This window comes from Lagopus leucura, unplaced genomic scaffold, assembly GCF_019238085.1.
Source record: "Lagopus leucura isolate 7727_CA_CO unplaced genomic scaffold, USGS_WTPT01 136-15_obj-0_obj, whole genome shotgun sequence".
Lineage (NCBI taxonomy): Eukaryota > Metazoa > Chordata > Aves > Galliformes > Phasianidae > Lagopus > Lagopus leucura.
The window spans coordinates 60,696-82,831 of record NW_024965848.1 but is presented as its reverse complement, the minus strand read 5'-3'; the positions used below and the strand labels follow the sequence as shown (position 1 = coordinate 82,831).

Here is a 22,136-nt window from a genome sequence, read left to right as displayed (position 1 = left end):
CCCCCCCCCTCCCCCTTGGTGCCTCCTGGGGGCACTGGGTCACTTCCAGGCGTCGGAGCACCAGCGGGCACGTGGGGATGCGGCATCTTGGGGAGGGGAGGAAGAGGAGGGGTCCTTCCTCCTTATGGGGTGATGGGGACACACAGAACATCTGGGGATGGGGGGGTTGGGGGCTCCTCTTGGCCCTATCACAATTAAGGGAAAGGAGCAAAGCTTTGGGTGCCCCAGTTCCCCCACTGTCACACGGCTGCTGTCACCTCCCTGAGCACGGGGACACTGGGACAGCACGCAGCTCCACGCTGGGACCCCCAGCACTGAGACAGACGACAGCCAACGTGATCCTACAGCGAGCTGGGGGGGTTCTGAAAACCAATTCCTGCTGCGGGAGAAAGCAGAGCTCCCCATAACCCCCCCCCCCCCCAGCACCGCTCCCAGGGCTGCACGGGGCTGCGGCTTCTGCTCCCCAGCTCTGCTCGGCACGTGCCCAGCAGCAAGGCCACCGGGTTGGCAGTAACCATGGCGAAGGCAGGGCTGCTCCCCCAGCAATGCGCTAACGAGCACGGCCTCCGTCCCGGTGCCAAAAGCAGGGCTCTGCCGACGGGAGGGGGGAGGGAAGGAGGGAGGCTGTGCAGCCCCTAAAGCCCCAACAAAGGTCAGGGATCCGGGAACGGAACTGGAATGCCGTGCAGAGGCCGAGCAGCTGCAATCGTGGGCCTGCGTTCTGCCAAAATAAGCATCCTCTGCCCTGGTGCTGGGGATTGTGCTTCCCTGGAAGCGCAGGCAGCATCCAGGAGCGGAGCTTCACCCATCGGGAGTACAGGAAACGGGGAAAGAAGCGCACAGACAGCGGGAGCTGGGGAGGTTTGCTCATCATGCAGCATCCCCCGGTTCCTGCGGCGTTGCTCCGAGCCCAGGCTGTGCAGCAGGGATGCAGGGCGACCCGCAGGCCGTGCCCTCGGCTGTGCAGCTCCAACCCTTACGCAGCTCCGGGTGACGGGACGGAGCCCCCCCTGCAGCCCCGGCGCCCCATGCAGGCGGTGCAGGCAGCCAAGGCCGGCGCAGAGAGGCTGCCCTGGCAGGCTGCAGAACCCGAGCTCCAAATCCATAATTCCTCTGGCACCCCGCGGTTATTTGCGAGCTGCTGTGAGCAGATGGAGGAGTTGCAGATAAAGCCATCCGCAGCACGGGAGCCGCTCGCCTTCCCTGCTCAGTGCCGCGTGGGCAGGGGGAGAAAACATAAAATAATAAGGGGGAAAAGAAAACCAAGGCAGAAAAGGGAGAGGGAGAGAGAGAGAGGAAGGAGATGGCTGGCCATTTGTGCGGGCTGAGCTGCCATCTCGCACACCTCCATAGGGAGCACCGCAGCCGTGCCGGGGTGACATTGGCACTGCCAGGCGGGGCTGAACGCTGATGGGAGCTGGCAGCACGTCGGTCCCGGAGGGGGGACGGAGGAGAGGAGCTGACGTCAGCCGTGGGAAGGACAGCAGCCCACTGGGCAGAGGCTGCGGGGTGCTGCTCACACCACCTCCAAGGAGAGAATTAAGCTCTGCTTCGGAGACCGTGGAGTCGGAGCTGTGATGTGGTGCCCAGCGCCGTGGCAGAAGACACACAAACATCAGACGGGGCTGCGGTGCCAAGGCACGGCCCAGCAGCTCCCGGCAGCTCCCAGCAAGGGCGCAGGGCTGCAGAGCACCAGCACACCATTCATCTCGCCGCTGGGCTCTGCTCCCCACGCACAGCTCAGCCCTGCGCTGCCACGAGGCCCCTCTGCTTCCCCAGCTGCCCCGCACCGCGTGCTGCTCACACCAGGGCTGCTCCCCCAGTGCGACGTGCAGCCCTGCAGAGCAAAAGCAAAAGCACTGAGGCAGCCCCAACCATCACCGACTGCAGCTCCCCGGCTGCTCGACACGAGATGGAGCCCACAGCCATCGGGACGCAGAGCCCAGAGCTGCTCCTTCCCTGCCCTGCGTGCCCCAGCACGGGAGAGGGCTTGCTGGTTCAGAAGCTGGCGAGGCCAATTAATCTAATGAGGTTTTGCAGCCAGGGACCGTTGTCAGCCAGGAAAGGCACAGCGCCGCAGAGCGCGCGGGGGGCTCTGGGAAGCTGAGGGATTTGGCACGGCGAAGCAAGCAGGCAAAGCACGGCGCTTTTGTCGCTCGCCATCCAGCAGCAAGAAGGGGCTGACAGCGAGCCCAGGAGGCGCACCTGAGCGCACAGGGACCTCGTGCAGCCGAGGCGGAGGCGGAACCCGAGGGCAGAGCGCAGCTCACGGCGCACGGAGCGAGGTGCGGCTCCACGGCGCTGCTTCTGGATGGCGGCTCTGCCATGCTGAGCTCCCTGCCACGGGCTCCAGCAGCAGCATCTCAAAGGACAGCCCAGCCCCGCAGCGCAGGGCTCTCGCACGGCTCTGCAGGGCAGCAGGAGCGGCAGCTCAGCACGCACCGCCCCTGCGGGCGCTACAGGAGCGTCGCGGCTCCCACAAGAACACACGAAGGCACCGATGGATAGAAAGGTTTTTTTTTATCGAGTTCGAGGTTTTAAAAATAAGGACCGTCGTGGTTTGTTGGCTTTGTTTGGTTGTTTGGTTTTTTTTTTCTTCCACGTCTACATTACAAAAAAAAAAAAAAATAAAAATAAAAATTGCAATCGGGATCTTCATCATCCAAGGGGTTGAAAGTGGCAGCAGGAAAGCCCGGCTTACACCAGCCGTGCCATCAGCATTTGCTCTGAGAGGGGAACAACCGAGCCCAGGGAGGCAGCGCTCTGCTCCTCAGCTGGTGGTTCTCCCTCTTTTTTTATCCTTTAAGCAGAGTTTCAGAGCTGAAACTCCTTTGGTCTGAAGTGAGAAACCCAATTCCCCCCCAGCGCCCTGAGAGCATCGGTCCAACGCCGCCCTGCTCTGCAGCGCCCCGGCCACACACAGCACAGTTCTTATAAATATATTTATGTCATATAGGAAAAATAAGGCACTTTGGAAGGGTTACAGCTCGCCTAAGACATTCTAAGTAGGAAGAGAAAGGAGTTAGTTTCTGAAATGGATTTAAATGAATGTTAATACGGTAATAAAACCCAGCGAATCCGCTTCCCCACTTCAAGGCTTTGTTTAAAGAAATCAAACAGGAGGGGAATCAGCAGCCCCGAAACGCAGCAGCACGGAGAGCTGAGCTGGGGCAGCAGCACCTGCCTGCGAGGGGCTCCAAGAGCACAGCGCCGCGCCTGAGCTCACGGACAGAAGCGGCCCTTCCCTGAAACGACACCGTGCGGCTCCGCATGGCACCTCGCACAGCCCCCTTCCCCTTCCCTCCACGCGGGCCGGCGCTCGGCTCCGATAAGGAGAGCAAAAAGCGGTGAAGGTCACCGGCTGCAGACGAGGCTCCAGGCTGAGGCCAGGCAGCGGGGACACAGCCAGCCCTGTGCGCCAAGGAGGGGCGCTGGGGGAGCGGCTGCCAGCAGCAGCAGCCGAGCACTGCGGGCAAAGGCAGCGGGAGAAACGTCTGAGCAGGGGAGGGGGGCAGCGGCGGCCCCAGCTCCGTGCAGACCCCCATGGGGGCGGGCAGAGAGGGGAGGCCCGCGGCGGCCAGCTCTGCTTCTGGCCGTGCAGAACGCTCGAGGCTCTCGGCTCCGGATGCAAAGATGAGACCTTTGCAAAGAAGCAAAGATGGCAGGAGGAAAGCGCGGGGCCTGCAGCACCGCACAGCTGCTCTGCTTCGCAATGGTTGTTTTTGGCACCTCTCCTCCTCCCCTGCTGGGTTCAGAAATACGAGGCTCGCTCAGCGGCCCGGCGCTCTGCAGTTCTGCAGCTCTGCTCACAGACGGGCACCTCGCACCCGTTGCTTTGTTGATCTGCAATCCCTGCGCTCGGGATCCTGCAGTTCTGCCTCCCTGCAGTTCTGCCTCTCACCCCGGATCTGAAAGCGGCCGTGGGTAAAAGCAGGCTTGCACAGCCAGAGCTGCACCCCTCCTGCTGCCAGCAGGGCTCCAGAGCAGGGGAGGCATTGCAGCCCCGTGCTCCACCCGCACAGCATCCCTGTGCCACAGGCGTGGGCTGACCGCTCCCCAGCGCCCCGAGGCACAGCCCTGCCCCACACGCCGGGCTGCGAGGAGCGTGGCATTTCTCTGCATTTCACACGACACCAATAACTCGCTCCCCTTTCCCAACAGGGGGCCAAATCTACTTAAGGCAATTTAAAATTAACCCAGGTTTGGCATTTGTGAGCTCCACGCTTCCCTGTGTGATAATGCTGTCAGCCTGGCTTAGCTCAGAGGTCTGTTTCCCCCAGGAACCTGTCTCCAAGAGAAGCCAGAGGAGGATGCTTACAGAAGGAGCAGAAAAACAAGAGGCAGCGATTCTCCTCCAGCCCCCCTCACCCAGCGTGCAGCACTGATCACTTTGCATTTCCAAGTCCCTCCGCTGCACGACGGCTCGCTGGCACTCGAGGGGTTTCCTTCCCTCTTCCAGAACCTGCAATGAGCGCCGCTCAGATGTTCCCAGCCTGCTGGGATGCCTCGCTCTGTCCCCTGCATCCTGCTCTGCACAGAAATGTAATGGTGGAGAGCCTGGCCTGATTGTGCTCAGGGCTGAGCCGGATCTCAGCCTGACCCACAGCGCAGCACAGCCCCTCCTCCACGCCCTCATCTGCTCTGGCACACATTAAAAATGCACCAACACACGCGAGAAATCAGTAAGAACTCGATGGCACAAACTGAAATCATCAATCAAACCCCTAAGAAAGGTTTTCAGCAACCCAGCAGCCTCCGGCTGGGCCTGGCGCCCCAGCTATCAGCAACACCACGAAACAAGGCGAGCTGGAGAGGGAACAACAGGCACAGGCTGGCAGAATACTTGACAATTAGAAAGGCAAACAGGTTGGAGATTTGGTCTTAATGGTCCCAGCCCACAGCAGCCTGAGCCACAAGGCTTTGGAATCGCTTTCTGAGACACTTGTGCTCAAATTAAAATACAACAAGCACATCTGCAGCACTGGGAGATTTGCTTATAGATTTCCAAGATATGCATATATTCTATGTAATATAAAACAGCAGTAACACCTAGGTCAGCTAGTTCAAGTTCTCCATTTTCTTCCCCTGCCTGTAGTGAGCAGCCTAGGAATCCGCAGGGTGAGCTGGGAGAAGAAATGTTCTTAAAAATTAACTAATCAACTACAGGAACAAAACACGGGGAACAACACGGGTGAGGTGTGATGGAACCAACGGGCAACTCAGCTCACACACACGAGGCGGTTTGAGGCACAGGACCCCCCTAATCCTGAAGTGAAAGGGAGGAGGAAGCCAAAGTAACACCAGCAATTCCTGCAGCAATGCTCTCTGCAAAAGCGTGCTCGCTGCAGGAGAGAAGCAGCGATACCAACTGGTCAAACAGGGCCTGGTGCTCAGAGCAGCCCTCCCCGCTGCTTCCCTGCTGTAGGCACTTCTGGGTTTTGCTTTGTTTCTTTCGGCACGAAGCGGAGCCGTCAGCTCTGCTCTCCCTGCAGCAGGAAGCCAAGCAGCCGTCCTGCTGCAGCCCTGCATCCCTTTGTGCAAGGCTCCCTTGTGGCAAAGCAGTCCTGGAGGTTGCTGAGGAAGGTAAAGGCAGCTTTAAAAAGGAACACACACCCCTCCTCTCATTGCACCCGATGCACGCTGCAGCCCTACAGCCAGCAGTGCCCCCCTGCAGGGGTAAGTCTGGAAATACTGAGGAGGGTCAGAGGGGAAGGAATTGTGCACTAGTGCCGAAAACTGATTATGTGACAGTGGGATGCAGCAGAAAACAGACATTTAAAGCCCGTCTTCTTGCAGCACTACCAGTATTCACTGGAAAGGAAGAGCCACTAGATCAACTGCCTGCTGTTGCAATGAGGAAACTAGCTGAAAACGTCCTTCATCTGAAAGGCCGCGCGGCCACAACAGGATCATCCATCTTTGCTTTAAAAATCCCTCAGGACGGAGGGGTTTTGTGTGCTCTGCCTGGTGGCATCGAGGATCTGGAGGTTTAGTTCTCTTAAATAAGCAACCGTTGCACTGCCTCCAGCCAAATCCCAACGCCTCCATCCTCACTGCCTGCGAGGAGACCTATTGGAAAGGCAGAGCACAAAGTCCTGCCAAAGCCCGGGGGGGAGGGAGAGGGGAGATATGCTGGTGGTTGTCTGAAAACCCTTGGCACATCTTTGGTTACGGGATGAAAAGGAAACGGTGGAAGGTTTGGCCACCTGGTTCTTTAAGAAGCTGTTAACCCAGGAGGGAAGGGAACCGAGGGGACGGGGCCGTGGTTAATCCGACCACTCGTCCTCATCGAACTCTGAAGAGTCATCCTCAGAGTCGCTGTACTCCACGGCGATGCGGCGCGACAGGATGGTCGCCACGTCGTTGCCCACAACGTCCCTCTTCTCCTGCTCCCGCTGCTCTTCCACCTTGCGGAGCTGGAAGCCTGTTGGGAAGAAGGCAACGGAGGGGATCGTTCAAAGGCTTTGGTCACGCTGAAATCCCCAAGGCAGCCGTCCCTTTGATGAAATCCTCTGAGCAAGACAGCCCCTACTCTGCCAGCAAGTATTGGACACGCTATGGAATAACAGTGATGGTGAATGACAGCCAAGACAGGCTGGGTGGGCAGGTGGAATGGGAATTGAACGTTTCTGCGCTCCTCCGAAGGGTTACACCACTGTCATTCAGCCCACTTTGCAAACTTGGACCGCGGCAGATCTGGCACCGCCGTCTCCAAGGAGCAGGCAGAGGCACACAGCCACGAGGCCATCATCTGGTTGGGCAGACAAGGAGACAGCAAGAAACCTCCAACAGCGGGGCAGCCGCAGCCCCGCTCGTGAGGCAGCTCCCCACGCTCTTGCCCGGCACACCGTGGGTATTCCACAGGCTGTGGAGCAAGCTGGAGCTGAGACGCAACCTTACCTTGACGAATCGCCGAAAGCAAATCGCTCCTGGCATCGCTAACAGCGGGCAGGGATGACTTGGGCTTGGAGGCGGAGGTGTCTGAGGGTGGAGGCGGCGCCGGGGGCCCATCGAGGCCACTGGAAGACAGAGGCGGGGGGCCAGGAGGCGGTGGGGGGGGTGGGGGGGGCGGTGCGCTCCCACCGCCCGGCTGGGGCAGAGCAGGGGGCTGCACGCTGCTGTATTCGGCCGCCGGAGGGGGCGGCGGTGGAGGCGGGGCAGCAAAGTCGGGGTGAGGTGGGAAAGAGGGGGGAGAGGGCGGCGGCGGGGTGCCTGGGGATGGGGGTGGTGGAGGAGGGGTGCTGCCCATCATTGGTGGTGGTGGAGGCGGTGCTGGAGGGGGAGCAAAGCCCGGCCTGGCCCCCGCGGGGGATCCGATGGGAGGAGCTGGCGGTGGGTGGCTCGGGCTGACCAGGCTGGATCTTTTGGTCCCTCCAGAACCAGAACCTCTTTGGTTGTCTACAGGATAGCTGTTGCAAAAGAAGGAGAGACAAATAAGGCCGTTAGCTTTGAGGTCAGACCGTACAGACTCCATGTTAATGAGAATCATGTGTGTCTGTTGCAGCCCAGACAAAAATCTGACTTCAGCTTCAGCTGGTGTTTCCATGAGACCTCGCTCCTCAGGTTTTAGTTTTCTTGCAGGGTTTCTTCTGGCCACCACCACCAGAACAAAGGAGAGCTTCTGGGGACTGGCAGCAACGCTATCATCTGTCCCATCTCCCAGGCTGACAAGAACACGAGCCATCTCACCTCCCTGCCAGAGGCCAGGCGTCACATCTGAGCTCAGAGAAGCCTCTTGGCTCAAGAGCTCCTGCAGCACTGCTAGCTGCTATCCCTCCATGCTGAGGTCAGACTTCTGACACGCCAAGCAGGGACATCTACTGTGATAAATGGCACAGGGGCTGGCGGGTCTGCCAGGAGAACATATGCTCTCAGCACCTGCTAGGAACAGATCTCTTCGCTGGATTCCGTGGCTCAGAGCTGGAGCGCAGCAACCACGTCTCACAGCTCCCCGTGGGGAACGAAGGGATGAGCACCCAGTGTGCTCTCAGGGAGAACACCGAGTTCCCATCCATGGGAGCTGTGCTGCAGCAGAGAACAACGCTACCCAGAAGGGACTGCAGCATCCTACGTGCGTGTAAAGGAAGCCCCAAACTGACGACATCTTGCACTGCAAGGCAAAAGAGGTTTGGTCTGTTTGCCACAGAAATGTCACAGTTTTTGGCAGTGCACAAACGCTGATCCGTGACAGACCACTGGAGATCAAACCTCACTCCCAGGATTCTTTAAAAACAAACCACCAAAACAAAACCAGAGAGGAGAAGATCTCTGTGGCTGGGCAGAGATCTAAGGAACTGCATAAGGCAGCTTAAGCTTCATCTGAAAGCTCATTCCTGCTCTGCCCTAGAGGAACATGCTGCAGAGTGGAGTGCTTGGTCTCTCTGACACATCAGAAGAGCCTTTTCTGCAGCACTGCTGCCTCTGGATAAGATGGAGACAAGCTAACGCAGTCCTGTCTATCAGACACACTGTTACTGCCTTTAAGAGAAAACAAAAAGCTGCTCTCTCATTTCAATCTGTGTCTCAAGCCACTGCCGGACCATAGTTCTCATCTCTGGAGGTGACTGGAAGCCACCGTTTCATCTGATACAAAGCAGCCACACTGAACTTCTGCTGTGGAGGAGCCAGCTGGTGTGTTCCAGTCCTTCACATTTTATTACATCTACATCTTCAGCGCCCACATCGTGCATTTGTCAGAAATCACAGGGCAAATGGCAATAGCAAAGAAAATCACGAGTGAAAGAAGGTGCTGGTCGCACTTTGCCAGTGCAAAGCTCTCTCAGGAACGTAAACCTACACACACGGGAAGAACTGCACTGGAAAAGAGGGACAGATCCAAGCCGTGCCAGGGAGCCAGACCATTAAATGTGACCCTGCTCTTTTAGAAAGCAGAACAGCTCTGCTTGAGTCCTCCTCCAAATCCATTCTCCCCTCCTGCACACAGTGAGGCTCTGCTGCACCTCCCTCCAGACAGGAGGACGCTGCTTCCCATCCAGCGCCCGTCAGGAAGTTCTGCTGTGCCATCTCACGTCTCCTGTCATCCTTTTACACCACCTACTACTCCCTGGTGACAGAAGGGATCCCGTAGGCTTACCTAAATTCCACCGGGGGTGGAGGCAGGCTGTCATCTGGGAACGAAGGAGGTGGAGGCACAATAGAGTCAGTCTGCGGCGGCGGCGGGTAGCAGTTCACCTCCATGCTTTCATTGGAGCCAATGCTGCCGTTCTGATACACCATGTTAGAGGGGTACCTGAGAGAGGAAGGCGAGCGCTGTGTTTAAAGAGTTCAAAGCAACGTCTCAAACTCATTTTCCCCCTCGCTCACGAGAGCATCGCCTCTCAGAAGGGCTGCAGCATCACAGCTGTGCGGCGGTGGCACCAGTAATATTAACCAAGTAGATGGATCAACCTGCAAGGCTCAGAAATTAGGTTTCCTGGCAGGAAGGCTTTTCCCAGCACAGCTGGACCTGCCTCGAGGTAGGACCTTATCAACCACCACAACAGGGCACAGGAAGCAAAACCTGAAAGCAACAGTTAAAAACAAGAAGTCTATTTCTCAAAGCATGCTATATGAAGGATCACGTGCCTAGGATCAGTTTACTCTGTGTAATCCTTTTGCTGGATACCCTCCTGCTCGGTCACTGCTACCATGTATCAGAACATGATTATGTATTTTAGCCAACAACAAGAAAACCAAAAATATTTTTGAAGTATTTGATGATAGAAAAAAATAAGAGAGTGCATTTTGAGCAAGCTGGCCTCGAAAGGCTCTGAGCTACACTGGGTGTCATCAGTGACAAAAAGAAGAGCTACTGAAAAGATATGGCATGCCATTAAAAGCAAGCATCCCAACTGAAGCACTGCTCAGTGCAGCTGTTCAGGTGTCAGTGGGCTCATCTCACCGTGGGGCGAGGTGCTGCAACTGCTCCTCAGAAGCATTCAAACGCATGCACGCACTGATGCCAGAAAGCAGAGGAGCAGGGAAAGGTGCTGTTGTGCTGCTCGATTCCTCTGCTAGAAACCAAACCTGTCCTCCTATTAAACTAAGAGCAAGTTTTATTTTTAGCTGGAGAGTGTGATTTAAAGAGAGATTTTTCTTGTATGAAAGGAAGCTGCGAGGAGCAAGCAAGAGAGAGGTGCATTGTGGGGAATTCAGTCTGCTTCCAGCCTAGCTGGTGTCAAAAGTTAAATGAATTCCCAAGCCAAAAGCACTAAAGAGAGATCTGTAGCTTGGAACACTTGGATGGGAGCTGCCCCCGCTCCAACTTCAGGGCGTGAAGAGCCGCTTGTGAGATCGAACAGAGCCATCACAGCACCAGCAGGCGCCACCCTGCTCCTCAGCCCCAGAGCTCGGGGGGACGGGAAGGGCACGGCCAGGGCTGCGCAGCCACAGCCTCTGTTCCGAGCCCACGAGGCAGGCAGACGGAGCAGCCGTGCTGCTGAGGCTGTTGCTGCCACCTTGTTCAAGCCGTGTGGCTCCCTGATTTATTTAGCAAATTCTAAATCCGCAGATGGATTTACTTTGGAGAATCTGATTAGTGGCAGTATCGATCCGCACTGTGCAGCAGATCTGGAGAAGCTGCAGAGCAGGGTGAACTGCATTACAATCACCACCACCTGCCCGCTACCCCTTGCTGGGGAGCAGAGCGGAGCCCTGGACTTGCTTACCCAGCAGGACCGTGTTTGTCCTTTATCTCAACAAATTCTTGCCCCATTTTCAGTTTCTCCCACTCTTCTTTTCGGGTTTTGATTTTCCGTGGGTTCACGTTTCCTCGGTTCGGATTCTCCTTTTTCTCTTTCTACGGGAGGAAAGGAAAGGGAGGAGGAATCAAACAAAAGCCTTATTTTGCTTTAAACTCCCTGGGAACAGGAAGGGATGGGACAGACCTGCAGCAGTTTCAAGCAAGCACATTCTCTGAGAGGGCCAAGATTTGTCACTCATTTTCCCGACTGCTGAAAGCTCCAACGTCCTCCCAGACAAAGAAGATGGAGCAGAGAGAGCAGCAAAAGACACCACCCAGCTTCCTCAGCATGACGTCAGGGCCACAGCCTGGCACCACCACCTCAGGGGCAGTGAGAGCTCCATTTCCCCTCATCAATTCTGCTCTTGGCCTGCGTGTCAAGGCTGCCAAAGCCCACCACCGCCTCGCTGGTGTTAACGCTCGGGGTGTGCAGCCTCGTTTTCTGTGTTCTGACTCGTCCTAGCTCCTTCCTTTGTCACTCTGACACGGAAAGAGCTGCATCTGTTTTGATATTTGGGACTTTGGCTGCTGGAAAGCTAAATGAAGCATGCTCAAACTGAGGCTTTTATGGCGTCGCTTTCAGCATTGGTTCAAATCCCCCACTAACCAAATCAGGAGCTTCACCTGGTGCTTTCAGCCTACATGGCTTTGCTAAGCCTCCTGATGGCCGCTCATTGAACATCATGGCCTCTTCTGGCACTCCTGAAGGTTTTCTCCTTTGTTTTTTGACTCCTCCACAATAGATTCTATTGCAGCACAGGCAAAGCGTGGCGCTGGGGCAGAGGGGCTGGCGCTGCTTCAACACCCAGCAGACCCCCGTGCAGCACCACAACACAGACAAGACTGACACAGCCCTGCTCTGCTGACTGCATCAGCGCTGTCTGAAGACAAATTAAACCCTTCTAACAACACAAAGAAGATGGCATTTGGAAAAACAGATTAAGGGTATCCTTGTTGTCTTCTTTTTAATTAACAGCGATGAGAGTAAAGCAGATCAAAACTTCTCTGAATTGATCCCCGAAGAGCTTAAGAGAGTAAACCTCAATTTTGGATAGCAACTTTGGAGCCCGCAGTTCATTAACGCTTTCCACCTCCTCTCCCACCCTGACGTGCTGCTGAAATGGCAGCGATCTCCCATTTCTCACCCTGTGCTTCCGCTTCTCTTTCATAATATCCTTGGTGTCCTGAAGCATTTTCTCTTTCCAAAGGTCAAAGAAATAGGAAGGATCCGTGTAGAATTTAAGTGCCTCCTTGCCATCGTCCCTAGAACGGGGAGGAGAAAACGCACACATCAAGAGGCCAAGTCATGCAACTGTTTGCAGCCCAAAGAAAATAAAAGCCACCAGCCCAGGCAGCAGATTAAAAGTCTGCAATCAGAAGGTCAAACGCTCTGCTCTCGCCTCTGTCCTCCATTTAAAACCAGGCAGCAGACCCACAGCAGCCGCCGCTCGTCCCAGCACTCCCACCTGCCATCTCTTCCACCCTCACACAAACTCTGCATTTCAGCACCTGAAGAACTCGGCTGCTCTGAGCAATCACCAGGAGAGCAGCAGGTCTCTCACTCCAACTCCCACTTGTTTGTGTTGTGTTTTTGGTGTGAAAAAATCTCCTCCAGCCCGGGAACCCTAAATCAGAGCGGCAGCGTCCTTGAAACTCGTGTGTGTGCACACACTCACTCTCCTACTTTGCAGTGCAGCCGCGTCTGGCAGAAGACAGCTGCCTCCAGCTATCTGTAATTACTTTTTACCTGTTCAAAAGATATTTATGGATGTGGGCTCAGTCTCTGTGTTCTGACCCCCTTACTTCTGCCACGGACAAGATGAAATGGCACGGCAGGACCGCTCGGGAGAAGGGCTCACAAAGCCCACCTAGGTCACATCAGAGGTCTCAGGCCAGGCATGGGAGGCCATGGGAAGCATCTCCAGACCTACAGGAGCCTGCTGCACCCACCTGGGTGAGAGCCACACACAGATGGATGCTCTGCAGTTTGCACTGCGGCTTTCTGGAAAGAAGCCACGGGGCTACAGTGAAGCACAAGAAAAATGCATCATCTGCACAACACCTAGCATGTTTATGCAGTGCAAGCCAAGCCTTGCCCCAAGGCAGTCACAAAAGTGACAGCAGGTAACCAAACGTATAATTCTCTAGCTATGCTCATTTGTACAGCCTCAAAAGCAAAGTTTCATGTAATCCAAAGGATGGAGATTTCCTGGCGGATCTCCAAATCTATTTCCAATTAAGGATGGCTACTTCAATACAGCAGGGGATGGGAAATGACCTCAGCTGTTTGGGAGGAAGAAGCTTCCTCTGTCAGGGAACAAACGCCTATGGAGGTGCTGTGGTGTTACCTATAAGGGGAAAGAATGTTGAGAGGTGGAGGAGTATTGCAGGTCCCATAGGTTTCGAGGACAGGCACCGGCAGAGAATCTCTGTCGAAGAGCTTCTGGTCCTGAGTAGTGGAGCTTTTGAAGGCCTTCCTGGTGTTAATGCCCTGCAGGGAGACTGTAAGAAAGAGAGAAGAGCAAGTGAAGAGCAGCTTGACCCAGGCCAACGGCACTGAGGATCAAGCAGCAACCATCTGACTTCAGCTGGAGTTGTTGGCGTGCTTAGCCTCCTTCAGCTCAGGTTCTTTTCCCACAGATCTCTTGGGAAGCCCAGCAAGTCTCAGGCCGTGCTGTGACAAGATCTGCTGCTGTACAGACGTGGCTTGAGAGCTGCTGTGTGGTTTCAAACCCCTGCAACCAAGACTTGGGAAATCTACGGTACCCAAGTGCTGAAGGACGAGCTGCCACACACAGATCTGCTAACAAGCAAATCTCTCCTCGGCCAGATGGACGCCCATGTGGCAGCACTGGGCCTTTTTGGGAGGAGTGGAACAGTCCCCCTCAGTCCAAGGGAAGACATTTGAACACCAGTCACAGCACCAGGCTCACCGTGGGGCCACGGCTCAGCCACGCTCAGAGAGAACCTTTACTAAGCTCTGTCTGCAGGGACTGTGCTGCACTCCATTACCTTCCTCCTCTTTGGGATCCAGCTGAGTGACTTTGACTTGCAAGCGGTCAACTCTCTCGACAAGAACGCTCACCCGGGAGGCAAAAGTGTTGGCTTGAGTAAACAACTCTCCAAATATGTCTTCTGCAAATTTACCTGCAACGTTAAAGCGACTACGTTACCCTCATGAGCTGCACCAAACCACATGCAAACCTGCAGAAAGAAAGAAGGATGAACCGCGCTTCTTTTCGGGTCTGCCAGGGTTGGGTGCAACATCCAGGAGGACAACGCTGCCTTCCACCAAAACCTGGCACTTCTGGGGGATCTTCAGGCCATGAAGAAACAACTGAGACATACTTTCAAGTCAGTGTTAAAGTAATGAAAAAGAGGGCTGACAACGTAACAGTGGTCTGAATCCAGATGGGTCTGTAGGTCCTTTAAGATTCACTGCTGTTCTGTTTATTAGACAAGACAACACAGACTTTTATTGCTCTGGAGAAGCTCAAAGGCTCCTGGTCTCCAGCAGGCCTGCCTCCAGGGTAACTGGCACATATTTACAAGCTCAAAGAGCTCTGCAAGCAGAGAGCAGACCCAGTCCTTGATCCTAAAGCCTGAGCTATAACCACAGACAAAAGCACTGACCCTTTTGTTCCTTCAGGTGGCAGTGTCTGAAAAATTGATGCATTCACGTTTATTCTAAATCAAAACCAAAAGGGAACTTCTCCAACAGGAATGTTCTCTCTGTAACAGCTTGGGTTGCCCAGTGGGCTGTGATGACAAACATCATCCATCGTTTGGATGGTGAGAGCGCCTTGGGGCTTGGATCAGAAGCTTGCTGCACCACTTACAAGCCTAACAAAAAGACGTCCCCTGTCCTTAAGAGTTTAAAATCTACATATACAGGGAGAGATGACCACAGGTGGACAGAGATGGGTGAACTGAAAGAAAAAGAAGCTAAAAGGAGCATCGTCCTTAAAGCTCCGCTCTCCAGCATTACCTCAAAGTGGGCAGACCCCAGATAACCATGCAGAGGACAGCACTGACGGGAACAGACGGGGCACTGACAGCAGCCAGGCCCACTGAGTTTCCACTGATGGGAAACATTTCCAGCCACGGCTGCTGAGCACGAGGCTGCTCCCAACCAGCCGTCTGGTTCTGTGAGCACAGCATCGTATGGTCAGCAGTTTGTTCTGGAATCTGTTACTCCCAGAGATCCTCTCCGACATTCAGGAAAGGATAAGCAGTGAGAAGCCAGACGTTACCAGCAATGTTGGAAAACGTGGCTGGCTGCAAGGAGTCACACAGGAAAGATCCCCTCCTATGAAGCACGGCAATGGCAGCCACCAGTGCCTGTGCAAAGCCTCCCAGCAGGGCTGAGCTGACACCCATACCGGAGGTTGCTCCTTCCTCCCTGTTATCAGTGACTCGTTCTCAATGCCACGCAGTTCTCCTTACGCCGCCAAGCACGGAGAACAAGGCAGGTTAAAAATCAACCTCCTCCACCCCTCCTGGTGGCAGTGCCAGCTTCAAGTGCCTGCAGAAGGCAAATGCTGGATGTGAACTTCAGCTGACCTCCTCCCTCGGCTCTCCTGGACAGCACTGACTCCACATATGCTCTGCTAACAAGCCCAGCTCTCCCCAGTCTCCTGGGGAGGACTGCAGCCCTGGAGACCCAAGGGTGGATAGCTGTGACTGCAGCCAGGTGCCACAAGGCACGCTGTGCTCACCACCAGCACCAGCTCTCCTGTTTGACCAAAGGAAGTGAACACTTATCTCCATGATAATTTGTTGCCCCTCCCAGCAATAGCTCATAAAGTTGTAATTCGGTTCTGTGTTCAGGAGAACTGAGAATCATTTCCAAATTTCACAAGGAACTCCAACCAGTAGAAGGGAAGATACCAAGTCTTTGGTTGCAGCGCTGAGTGGCACGTCAAGCATGAAATAACACAAAGAGCATTGCATGTGGTGTCCTTAACTCTGCCAGCAGGGATGGTCTGTGCTCCTTCACCTGTGTGAGTGCAGCAGTCCTGAGTCCACATTCAGGATCTTGCATGCACCTTGGTGCTCCACGTGCAGTTTCAGATGGGGTAAGGCAGAGATTAATTTTTGGTTTAGTTACTTTGACTGCCGCCAAAGTGCAACTCACCATCAGAATTACCTTTGTCATGCACTGGCAGGAAGACAGACAGTGTGATTCAATAGGTCTCTCCACCTTTAGCTCGTGGATTCTATAGCACAGCCAGCTTACACAGAGAGCTACCAGCTGTGATAGTAACGAAGGGTAAACTCACTGGAATATGAAAGTTTGACAAGATTTATGTTTGCATCTTTGTAAAGAGACTGTGGTGCACTAGGCATGGCTGATTATTCACTTGACAGAGCTGTCACAGCCTACTGAACCTGCTTCGCATTCCTGCAACGCTCAGCGTGCGAAGTAGGAGTGGATTTGTTCCTCCAAAGTAAGAGAGGTAAAGGAGGGAGGCAGCACTTTGGTCACCTGGGTGTGAGTGCTCTGCAGCAGCGAGTCTAAATGGCTTCATTTAAAACACTGCTGACCCCAGGGATGCGGATAAGGGATGGTGCTCATCATCCCCCCTGCATGCCCTGCTCCCCCTCGTGCAGGGAGGCACGCAGGGTCAGCTGGAGCCATCTCTCCTCCAGGTACCCGGCTGCACCACGCAGACGTCCCAGGGCACCTTCCAGGAAAGGAGCCCAGCTGCAAGTTGGCTCCCTGTGCTTTGCTGCCTCCGCTGAGGCAGACACAGAGAAGCTTTGAATATCTGAGCTGTGCAAAGACAGCCTAAATCTGCAGGATCTCACCAGGGCTCTGTCACACTAACCCGCCGCATGCCTTTGGACTGGGATTAGCTTTCTGTGCAGCTGAGATCTGCACAGCTTTACTGCCTCCTTCCTCCTCATTTCACATGCACGAGATGGATTTTCCTCGCATTCCACAACCCTCTTGGCTACCAGACCCACCAAATTACCAACAAGGTGAGCGGATGCACAGGTCCTGCCAGTGCAGTGACATTTCCACAGCCCAAAACAGAACGTGGCACCGACTGGCAGCCATCACAGGCCCCGATTTCAGTGGCAGCCACGGTTTTCACTGCTGGAAAGAGGCTGTAGCTGAGGTTCCTGCCACATTAGGCAAGGAGCTTACTTTGCAGAGCAAGCAGAAGCGCTCGCAGACACCACCGCTAAGCTCAACAATATATTAGTTTGATTCTCAAAGACTTGCTTCAAGGGTAAAGGTGGCTAATCAGAAGCCAGAGCATTTCAAGGGAGTACGGAGCCATCCCACAGAGACCACAATTAACTCTTCACTCCTCCCATGGCACGCAGGCCCACGTTTTCCCCCGGCCTTTCCAAGGCTATGGGGCAGCCCACCGGAGAGCTGAGCTTGGTGCTGCCGTCTGAGCGAGCAGCCCTTTGGTCTGCTGGAGCCCCCAGTGCTCCAAAGGCAATGCCTGGGGACTTTGGGTCTTGCAAGGTAGCAAACAGCAGGGGCAAACAGGCTGCTTCTGCACGGGCACTTTAATTATCTTTCATTAAAAAGAAGACTACTTACACGCCACAGCTTCGGCGCAGTCAAGCTCCATTTAGTAGCGCACGCAATTAGAGGCACATTCTCTGACACAAGATCCTGGCTGCTCTGAGAGCCTCCCATTTTACAAGCCTGAGTTGTGCTCCATCCTTCCATCTGCAGCTTCGCCGCAGCCTCGCACACACGCACGCACACACATGCGCACACCCCCTCCCCGGTTTCTCCTAGATGGGGAAGGCAGTGGGACCAGGGATATGAAATTAGCATCGGATTTCGTTAGGAAAACATTTTAGCATTACCCGGGGAAGGCAGATGGGGGAGAAATAGGAACACAAGAGTAGAAAGGGAGCTAAATAAAGAGCACTAGCGACTCCTGAGGGCAACGCGCAGGCTCGCCATGGTACTCACTCAGGCTGCCCAGCTGTCGAATGACATTTGCCAGGGTGATGTTGGTCATGCATTCCAGCTCGCTTCGAACGCTAGGCAACGTCTGACGGCACAGGTGCCTTGGCTCAATGTTCCTCGTTACTAACGGCATGGTGGACCTGCTTCAGGCACTGTTCTGAAAGATGAAAAACAACCCAAAAAAGAAACAGGAAAGGATTACTCAACCGCAAATTCCAGGCACACCAGAGCCATGGTGTTCGTTTTTCCTGCTCTCAAATGGCTTTATTTATAAGCCTCCTTCCCCCCCCCCCCCCTTTTCCCCGACCTTATAATACTGGCTCTTCAGAAATAAAGATCCTGCTGTTCTGTGACTTGCAGTGACAGCAAAGTCCCACCGGCTCAGGTATGGAGGCAGCGATGGAAAACTACACAGCTTCACCCACACGCGAGGTGCTGCCCGCGTCGCCGCCGCCGCTGCTCCCTTCCTACCCATCCGCAGCCTCCTGCCTTCCCCGCTCACACACAGCATCTCAGCGAGCCTCAAAACCCTTCTTCAGGAATTTGTTAAACCCGAGAGCGAAGGCTTTGCTTCGACCAGAGGACGAGGGCAGGAGATGGGGGGGGAACAACGCGCGGCTCCTCCCGCGGCGGCACGGCGCGGCTCTGCTGAACAACAGGAAGCGCTCGCAGCTGACCAGGAAACTTTCTGCTGACTGTTCTTCATCCTGCAGGCTGCACCCAACGGCCCTCAGGAAATCCCCCAGGGCTGAGGTTTACACGGGCCATTGTTTTTTGTGCTGGGGCCGTTTAATGGTAAGGGAGCCCAAAGCGGGACAAAGAGCTTTCAGGAGCAGGTCAGCCCTTCCAAGGGACAAAACTCTCCTCTGCCAACAGGCTGAAGTGTCCAAGCAGCAAACATCCCCCTCGCAATGTCTGCCCCTGAGATGGAGGGGTGCCTTGCTAAGCACAGCTCGGAGCAAGCGGTGCCACAGGCCTGAAATCTTCCAAACTCAGAGAAAGCAAATACAGCCCAACTTTGTGATTAATTTAGAAGGGGAAAGAATCACTTTTCTAGGTCAGCTGAGGAGCAGCCCAAGAGAAGCAGCCAGCTCCCATGTGATAGGCATGCTGATCTGCCCGGGCCGGGTGTAAAAATAAAACAGGAAGCTAACAGCTTGGGGAACATGGCTTCCTGTCACCAACAGCAAAAACCCAAGAACCATAAAAAATCAGCTGTTTGCTCTTGACTTTGAGCCACCCTTTGATAGTCTCTGTGGCAGCTGGCAGCTTATCTTTGAGGTCCAGGAGTCCTTCCTGGATGCTTTTCTATCAGGGTGTTAAGAGGAAGAAGTGGGCATTATCCCTCCTAATTACCTCACAAGCCAGATTTTGAATTGCTAAATGTGACCCATTAAGGCAGAGGAGTTGGAGTGCTGCAGCGCAGGGCTATCTCCTGGACAAGCAGATGGAGGATGCCATTTTGAGCCAGGGCCGGCGTGCGCACAGCCCTGCACCAGGGACAGGGCCCCAAAAGCATAAACCTGGGAGCAGAAGGGAGCAGGGTTTGCCTCCAGGTAAATAAAAGCTGTGCTTCTCCAAGGACTGAGGTCTGTGCTGCTCTTCGCCGTGTCCAAGCGCTGCAGCAGCCGCTGTAACTGCTGAGATATTTAAAGAACAGGGTGAACCAAGGAAGGACTCTGACCTTCGCTTCCAAACACCCCGTGTTTTATTGATTACAGCCCAAGCCCTGCAATCTTTTGCCAGCTTTAGCGCTTTAAGCCAGACAAACTTTCCCAGCTCCCCCCAGACTGCAGTCTGCAGCTCTCATAAACAAGGCAGCATTTGCAGGCTGCCTGCATCGAGCTTCTCCCTCGTGCTCCCCAGGGCTCGGTGGGATCTGCAGAGCTGGGACAGACACCGAGCCTGGGCTGTAAGGGAGAGAGATGCGAGCGTGCATATGGAATAAAGGGAAATAAAATAAACCAGCACCAACAGAAACCACCCACAAAAGATGATAGCTGTGCTGGGTCAGAGAGAAGCGCTCCTCTCTGCATGTATATAAAGAAGAGGGCAGAAATGCAGAGTAACACCGCCAAATACCCCTGCAGAAAGACCAGCCTCAAGGACGCCCATAGCTACACCTTGTCTATTCTTTCCCTACCCCCAGAGCGTTTGGTTTCAAAGCCTGTTCTGCAACTAAAGGCAAAGAGTAGCGGTGCAAACCGCCTCTTTACAACTGCACTGCACAACTACAGCACGAATCTGCACCAGTGCAAGACAGCCAGCAGCGATAAGGGCTAAGAAAAACACTCCCTTTATAGCCTGGCTCATCCTGGCAGCCACCCCCACCCTCCCAGCACAGCCTGCCACACTCCACTGCAGAATCAAGAGTTTCGCCCTTGTGATGGCTCCGACAGCACAGCAGTGCTGCTTCTTCCCAAGGCAACGGGGCCGGCCCTGCTGCCCCCAACCCCAGCCAGGAGCTGGCAAGCAGCAGTGAGACGTGAAGGCATTAACCCTGCCGAGCACTGGAGATGAGGAGGCAGGAAGGACGGGATGGCAGCAGGCACACAGCCCTGTGCTCCTGCAGCAGCGCTGGGACAAGGCACTGAAAGCAACGCTCCACCTCCCCTCAGCTTTGAGATTTCAGGTGTTTTCACAGCATGGAGAGAGGAAAGCTGGGACCTGCAGAGCCCAGCAATAAGAGCAGTGCCCCCGCAAGAAGGAGCTTCCCTGGAGGACCTCCTTTTTCCCCATCCCCTTTGGTGGGAAGGTATAGAGATAACAGCTAATGGGCTCCTGTAAAACCTTCATGCCTCATGAGTAGGTGGGACAAAGATTAATAGTCTGGATTGGAAAATAAGTGGTGTGTTTTGAAAGCAGCAGCCGGGAGGGGCAGGAAATAAAGCATGGAGAAGGGAGAGCGTCTGAGAGCAGAGGGAGAAGGAGGAAGCAAAATGCTGGAGACAGCACGAGGTGAGCAGCTGGGGGCAGGGGAGGGACGCAGAAACGAAACAAGGAAGGGACAGACAGAAAAAAAGCTTTCCAGGAGGTTCTTGCTTTTATTCTTTAAGAGAGTCATTAAGAAACTGATTGACAGCACGCTACCAGCAAGGGCCATCCAGAGCTGCTTTCCTTTCCATAGTCAGGGCATGACAGCACAGCAGTTTTCCACCCCAGCTAGCCAGAGTGGTCATCAGGCATTAGTCGCTGTCACGTAACCACAGCAGACCATATATTATAACTAAATCCTGCCATTCAGAAGCAAGTTAAATGAATTGTGAGGCCAAAATTAAAATTAAAAAAAAATAAAGCCAACCCTTATCTTTTGGGCAAAGAGAAGCATTTCCACTTGCTCATTAATCTGAAGATCTGACTTGCTGTAATGCCAGTTTGGGGTGCATGCGCTGCAGGGGGCACAGAGCACCTCCCCAACCTTGCTGCAAGCAGGGAGGACACAGAGTATGGTAAAAGCAAAGTGCCTCTATGAAACTTGACTGTCTGCAACAGATTTGTAACGAATACAGAGGAAAAAAAGCAAGGCATCAAACTGAAAGCAGCTCGAGCTGTGAGTGGGGAAGCGGGGCGTTCTTTGCTGGTTGGAGAGTGGAAGGGAATCGCTGCTCCTGTGCCAACCCCACCAACGTCGTGGCATGCAGAGATGCTCAGGACGCCCGTCCTGCTACCTGCCGTGCTGCACACCTTCTCAGGAACAAGGAGGAAGGGTTTGCCTCAAGTGAACCAATGTTTTTCTCTCCCTCTCTTGCAGCAGAACATCCCTACCTGCTCCAGGCAAGCATTTCTTCTCCAGTCTCTGAGCCACGGCCTGAATCACAGAAGGCTCCAAGCTTTGTTATGACAGCAGAGACTAAAAGCCAAGGCACCCAGAGCCCAGCTTTCCCCATGGCCTCCCCCCATGTCCAGCAGGGCGCTGCCAGCATTCCTCATCCTTTCCCCTCTCTCCCAAAGCGCTTACACACACATTGCTGAGCGCCGCGCTGCTCACAGCCCTAAGCCAGCCCGGAAAGTTTGCTGAGCACGACAAAAGCTGTGCAAGGCAAGAACCCCATCCTACATTCCTAGCAATCCTCCAGCCACAACCGGCACCTCGCCATCCTTCCCTCAGCACCTGTGCTGCACTGCATGCACCAAGCTCAGACTCTTTGCACTGCTGCAGGAAAGCGGGCTTTGCGCACGCTGCTGCCCATCCGAGTCCCTGCACCCAGCACAGCACGCAGGAACGCCTCGCTCACCACATTTTAACACCTCACACCCCACATTTTAAGTGCATTCTGACTGTGGCAGTCATTCCTGCAAACACTTTTGGGTGCTGGGGAACAAGGGTGGCCAAGCACAGGCCGGGAAAGGGAAAACAAGACCACAGCGTGCATTTTCTGCTTCTCCTAATGCAGCACTTTGAGGGAAGCACAAGGTACATTTAAGACAAGCACGTTGCTGTAGGGTTTCTCA

General features: G+C 54.6%; 1 protein-coding gene across 4 annotated transcripts in view; it reads right to left on the bottom strand.

Moving 5' to 3' along the window:
• Window positions 1–2,928: 2,928 nt before the first annotated feature.
• Window positions 2,929–22,136, bottom strand: part of WASF2 (WASP family member 2) — a 28,233-nt gene continuing 9,025 nt past the window's right edge. Inside the window, exons 1-9 of one of the 4 annotated variants that reach the window (XM_042892847.1) lie at window positions 18,156–18,268; window positions 17,688–17,841; window positions 13,754–13,888; window positions 13,090–13,243; window positions 11,887–12,004; window positions 10,668–10,798; window positions 9,095–9,250; window positions 6,901–7,409; window positions 2,929–6,424 (exon numbers count right to left, since the gene is read on the bottom strand). In XM_042892847.1, the coding sequence (XP_042748781.1) occupies window positions 6,267–6,424; window positions 6,901–7,409; window positions 9,095–9,250; window positions 10,668–10,798; window positions 11,887–12,004; window positions 13,090–13,243; window positions 13,754–13,888; window positions 17,688–17,817 (1,491 nt within the window). In that variant the 5' untranslated portion in view covers window positions 17,818–17,841; window positions 18,156–18,268 and the 3' untranslated portion in view covers window positions 2,929–6,266. Of the gene's footprint in view, window positions 6,425–6,900; window positions 7,410–9,094; window positions 9,251–10,667; window positions 10,799–11,886; window positions 12,005–13,089; window positions 13,244–13,753; window positions 13,889–17,687; window positions 17,842–17,991; window positions 18,123–18,155; window positions 18,269–22,136 lie in introns of those variants that run through there. The other 3 variants (XM_042892846.1, XM_042892845.1, XM_042892848.1) reach the window with 3 other exon arrangements.